The sequence below is a fragment of the Gallinula chloropus genome (assembly GCF_964237585.1).
Source record: "Gallinula chloropus genome assembly, chromosome: 19".
In the NCBI taxonomy this organism is placed as follows: Eukaryota; Metazoa; Chordata; class Aves; order Gruiformes; family Rallidae; genus Gallinula; species Gallinula chloropus.
In genome coordinates, this window is record NC_140104.1 from 14,117,629 (window position 1) to 14,123,755 (window position 6,127).

The 6,127-nt window shown below is 47.4% G+C and overlaps 1 protein-coding gene across 1 annotated transcript; it reads right to left on the reverse strand.

Annotated features, from left to right (window-relative positions):
* Nucleotides 1–1,600: 1,600 nt before the first annotated feature.
* On the reverse strand, nucleotides 1,601–2,551 carry LOC311199264 (olfactory receptor 10K2-like; the record flags this gene model as incomplete). Its single annotated transcript, XM_084273324.1, has 1 exon — nucleotides 1,601–2,551. One exon carries the CDS (start codon nucleotides 2,549–2,551, stop codon nucleotides 1,601–1,603), a length of 951 nt encoding a protein of 316 aa, XP_084129450.1.
* Nucleotides 2,552–6,127: the final 3,576 nt, after the last annotated feature.

A 6,127-nucleotide genomic window follows, 5' to 3' on the forward strand; every position in this document is an offset into this window, starting at 1 on the left:
GAGCTGTTCGGTGAGAAACTGCACTGTGCATCACCAGTTTCAGATATTTTGCTATAAAGTCCTGTTATCATTGTTACATCTATCTTTCTGCTATTCTAGTAAACTCTCCTTATCCCAACCTGTGAGATCTCGGTTCCTTGGTTTTGTTTTGTTCCCTTTCTCTTCCCTCTCCCCCCTGCCCCCCTTAACTTTTGCACACCCCCCATCCCCGCCTTTCAAAGAACAAGTGGCTGCGTGTTGCTCAGGTCTCAGCTGGGGCAAAACCACAACAATTTTCACAGTGAAGAGACATGATTAGAAATGTGAATGTCACTGTGGGGGTGGGTGTGTGGAAATAGTGATTCCCAGAAGTCTCTTTGTTCTGTGGAGAGGAAACTGCCATGTTAAAGCCAGAGAAATTACAAGGTGACAACCAAAATTTTGGAGGACATATGATTGTATATCTGATATGGTAAAACCCCCTAGAAATAAAGTTTCAGGTGCTTTTTAGCTTTTCTAATTTGTTGCCTTCTACCATTTCATTCTGTCCAGAAAAGGGAGCCTGGTTTTATTGTTAGTCCTCAAGAACTCTGCCGGGGACACCATTGGAGGCTCAGGGCTGGACACTGTGTGTGTGCTGCCCACTGCCCTGGTTGGGAAGAGGCAGCTCAGCACAGGACTGTGCAGACACATTTTGGACAGTCTTGTGGGCAAAGGGAAGGATGCACTTCACTGTGTATGACTCAAGTTCTGAAAGATGATGGAGCACAGTTTAAAAAATTCTGTAGAATAAAAATTCTGTAGAATACTACCACTGGGTCTTTTCCTCCAGAAAATATTTAACTTCCTAGTTTTGCTAATACCACTTACCCATCTGGATCCATTGATTTAGAGAAAACACCATTAACATGGAGGAAAAGCAGGCACCTACAGAGATCTCAATCATTCATTTCTTCAAGTGAACCGTTTCTGAAGAGCTGCTCCATAGGTCCATCTCAGTAGACATTCTCACCTGCACTGAAGTTGGTGGACACACGCTTTGCAAGAGGTCGTTAGGTTTGTGGTCAGCTTCACACAGGTCAGCAAGCGAATATATCATCTGAGGTTTGGTTCATGGTTGTGGGGATAAATTTAGTCCATAGCAAAGGTGGGCTGGTGCCTTGCAGGCTTCGTTGATCAGTACCACAATATCATGCAGATGGGCAGGTGTCAGACCTCAGTGGTATCTTGATGCACAATATGTGCATGGTCCTGAGTTTGCCATCTCCTTAAAAAAACAGGTTTCACTGTGAACTTCTCTCAACAGCTATGCTATTTATTTATTAAATAGCCTGGATGAAAAAGTTGTACCTAAGAAAATACTATAGTTGGAATGCAAATTTGGGCTTCCACATTTAAAAAAAAAAAAACTTTTACTGAAGTTCATGTTTCCAGTCTCACTATGACTCAGATTAGTTAGTTATTAATGACAGGTTCTTACTTGCCATGATGAGCTGTCATGTCATTCCTGAAAGCTTCTCTGTGAACAAAAGAAGACATAACAAAATGGGGAGATATTTATTTGGAAGAGGAAGATATTTGCTGGAAATACACTGTCAGGGAGTAGCTCATCTTAACCTCTTCACTGGAAAACTTTCTGAGACAGTGTGCTTTTCCTGAATGCTTCCTGAAGAGCCACTTTGATGTCCTTGTTCCGTAGGCTGTAAATCATAGGATTGAGCAGAGGAGTGAGGATGGTATAAGAGACTGAGATCAATGCATCCTGATCCAATGAGTAGCTGGAGTTGGGTCTTAGGTAGATGAAGGAGGCACAGCCATAATGAACAACCACTACTATCAGGTGAGTGCTGCAGGTGGAGAATGCTTTGTGCCTCCCTAGGGCTGAAGGGATCTGCAAGATGGCCAGGGCAATGAAGAGATATGAGATGAGGATCAACATCAGTGGGATCGTAAGGACAGAGATACCCAGAATAAAGATAATTGCCTCACTGAGGCTCGTGTGAGTAGAGGCCACTCGGAGGACAGGGGAGATGTCACAGAAGAAATGGTTGAGTTTCCTGGATGCCTGGAAGGGCAAGCAAAATATCAAGGGGGTAACCACCTGGGCAACAAGCCATCCACACAGAGCAGAAGCAACCACCAGCTGAGCACACACTCTTAAGGTCACAGTGCTGTTGTAGTGCAGGGGGTGGCAGATAGCAACACAGCGGTCATAGCCCATGGCTGCCAGGAGGAAAGACTGGGAGCACCCCAAGAAAAGGAAGAAGTACATTTGTACAGCACAGCCCAGGAAGGAAATGCTTTTTCTCTCTGCTGTCAAGTCTACCAGCATCTTGGGGACAATTACAAAGGTGTAGCAAGTCTCAGAAAACGACATGGTGCAAAGGAAAAAGTACATGGGTGTGTGAAGGCTGCGATCGACCCATATGATAACCATTATAGCAGTATTCATGCTCAAAGTGACCAGGTACAGCAGCAAAAACACTACAAGAAGCAGCTTCTGCAGTTCTGCAAGGCTGGAGAAACCCAGGAAGATGAAGTCTGTGGCCAAGGTTTGGTTTGTGTTCCCCATGGAAATAAAAGGTTTTCTCTGGATGTTGGGCAGTAAGGAAAACAGCACCCAGGCCACAGCAAGTACAAGGAGGCCTGCTGCTGTGACAAAGAGAATGTGCTTGAGCACCCCTCACACAAACACTTTCCTGGCCTCTGTGCCTGCAGTGCTGGTTGTCCTTCTGGGACAATGGTTGTGTTGTGCAGTGGCTTGGGACATGAAAACGCTGGTGGGTGCTGTGGGCAAGCTCCTGGCCTTGCGGCAGCTCCTGACAGCTCACAGGTGGCGCGAGGACGTGCGGCTCCATCTCTCACGTGATCTGGGAAGCAGCACAGTGACTGGAGCTCACCTAGAAAGCACTGTCCTCTTTGGGAAAGTCCCATTTCTCATTTTCACAGTGGAGAAGGTGGCATCCCCTACCTATGTGCACTGCAGGCACTCACTGTGAGGGCAGGAAAGTTGCAGCCTGGAGAGAGAGGCGTGGAGGAGGGTCTGCAAAGAATTTCTTGTAAACTGTGATCTTGGGAAAGCAGCTGAAAAACCTCCTGTGACCTGCAAGAGAGGAAAGACCATTGCAGAGCCTTTCACTTGTACAAGGGGTGTGTTAGCTCTCAGTGTGCACAGCTGTATAGGCTGAAGCACTGGACCTGCCAGCAATGCTGTGCTGAGTGGATTGAGTAGAAAATCAGGTCAAATAGGGTTTGAGCAGCACAGTTAAAACCCACTGCAAACCCAAGGCAATCATTGACCCTGGTTGGGGGGTTATTCCAGCAAGGGGAGAATGTGTGAACAGCTGCTGGTGCTGCATTAGTTTCCAAGAGGAGGTACCTGGGGAAAAGTCTTGGCTCTCCCCAGGAACAAAGGAACCATTTTTACTAAGAGAGGGGTGGACAGAGATGGCATGTTTCCTTCCTCACCTAGAGGGCAGTGATGCAAAACAGGTCTCCTATGAATGAGACTCAGAGCTTTGTCCTTCTGCAAGGGTTAATGCATGCCAGGATGGCAGGGCTGAGTGTAAAGTCCTACTACAGGACCTCTCCCTCTCCTCCCCTGCTGTCCCCAGTACGGGAAAATCAGAAACCAGAAAGGAAATCTGTAGAGCCCGTGGAAAAATGAGCCAGAAACCATACCTGCACTGGCCAGAAGGATAGTCAGGTGTGTAGCAGGCTTTCAGCCCTTTGCAGCTACCAGCTCTTATGGAGAATTCATTAATTCACCCAAGGACTCCTGTGTCCACATCAATGACAGGCACTGTTAATTGGTTTCAATGGACATAATTAAGAGCTCATCTATTTCTCTTAGGCACACCACAAATACCACTGGCAGTTCTCAGTACTAGATGTGGGCTGAATTCAAGACTCAAGGGTTTTTCCTAAGCCATGACTAGGATCAGTCAGGCACTTTTAGTTATTTCTTCCTTGCAAAGAATGAGAAAAAAAAAATCTCTTCCTGTCCTGATTTCCTGCTGCAAAGTTCCCATGTGCCTTTGACTCACTGGGTTGCAAAAACCTCTACTGCTAGCCTTTGCCCATGTGGGAAGGGACAGTCAGGCTCAGGCTTTTTTGGAGGCATTGCTGTTGTGGCTATACCCCAGATATTATCAAAGCATCATAGAATCATAGAATATCCTAAGTTGTGAGGAACTCATGAGAATGAATTCTAACACCCAATCCACATAGAACAACCTGTAGATTAAACCATATATCCAAGGACATTGTTCTCCTGGTTCCACCCAAGACAGAGTTAACTTCCCCAAGCAGCCAGCACAGGTGAGCATAGTTCATCCAGGCTGTTTTCCACCTCACATGACATCAGTGCCCCCTCCGCACCACCCCGCCCCTGGCTCTGCCCATCTGTCTGTCCATGACCCCTCCACCACGATACTGTGTGGTATGGATTTATGACAAGATATCATCTGTGATCATGAGCCTCAGATGACATTTGTATGAGACGTCCATATATTGGGCAACATATCTCAGCATTGTTTAATAACTGCACTCAATTTATGGGGAAGACAGGGAGGGATGCTTTCCCCTTCCCCTTTTCCTTCAGGCTTGTTACAATAGTCTTTGAGAAATTTTACTACCCCTGGGATGTTCAGACCAGTATATGCCTCTTGCTCGTTCTCCAGAATGTCTTTCAAGTCTTCATGTTTCAAAAAAGGTTTCAAGAATATTGCCAAGAAATCTTCCCTGGGGCTGAAGGGTCAGGGATCGCATGGCATATGGGAGAGTATGAGCAAATATCTAGACAAGAAAAAGATATCCATAGGCACTGTAGCTACTCTAACCCCTGCAATAGACACTGTAGCTACTCTAACCCCTGCAACACACACTGTAGTTGAGCCAGAAAGAACCCTCAGAACATGCACTATAGCTACTCAGAACTCAGAGACTGCAGCTCCTCCATCCCCCATCTGATGGATGAAAGACGATGATGAACCGGATCATTGTGAGAACCTGAAAACGAGGCAGTACTGGAGGTCATCACCAAATCCCTGTCCTTGAGTGAGCTGAGAGACATGAGAAAATATTTCAGCCACCTTCTGGGTGAGCACATCATTTCCTGGCTACTCTAATGCTGGGACATGTCACATGGGCAAAAGCCCTGCATGAGTCGTGGCGTGTACCCTCTATAGTCTCTCTCTCAAGCAGAGGGATGCTTTCTCCTTGTAGCTGGGATACTGCTCTGTACAGGTGAGGAGTAGGACAGGTTGTCTTCTGAGTTGCTGGACCAGTTTCTCCACTGGTGAGGAGAGGGAAGAAGCAAGATGGTTCTCATGTTGTTGGAGTCCGACTGGCAGTTCATTCAGTGCTGGTGCTGCTTCATTTTCCAGTCTATTATAGCCATTGTTGGCGTGCAAAGATGGTGCACTGTGTAGAACCTTACACCACATGGCTTGGGTCCATTGGACTTCATCAGGATGGGTGGGTAACTGTGCTTTGTCAGGATCGTTACAAAGCACCTTCTTGCACAGTTAATTGTCTCAGGTACTAGATAGCTTGCACCAGGGTGGTCCATTGGATTGGCCGACATAGAAGATCTTCACCGAAGGGATGCCCCGCATCCGGGCGGAGGAGGCTCTCTAGACTGCCAGATCCAGCTCCAAGGGAGGCTGTCTTCTTGTCCTCTGCAGCACTGAGCACAGCCTCTACTCAGGGCTCCTCTGGGCCCTTTTGGCTTGGTTCTTGCCTGCTGCTCTGGCACCTTCAAGGTGCCACTCAGGCCCTGCCTCTCTCAGGCTCTCTTGCCCATGGCAGGTTCATAGTGGGAATGAGCTCTGCTCTTCCCTTGGCTCCATTTCCCCAGGAGTTCTTGCTTGTGTGAAACAGCCTGGAAGAGCCTGGAAGGGCTCTGGACTTGCTGCACCATCAGGAAGGAGCTGCTGCTTTTCCCCTCTGCCCGTGGGCAATACAGGCCCAGGGCAGCACTTTCAAGGGAGCATTTTTCATGTGTCCCTGGACAAGAAGCACAGAGGAGCAGGTTTGGGGATGCCAGAAGGAAGCTTCTGTCATCACCGGGTGCCATACTTTGGCAAATAGCTCATAGTACCACACACCACACACTTTTGTGTGTGGTCTGACATACAGAAACAGA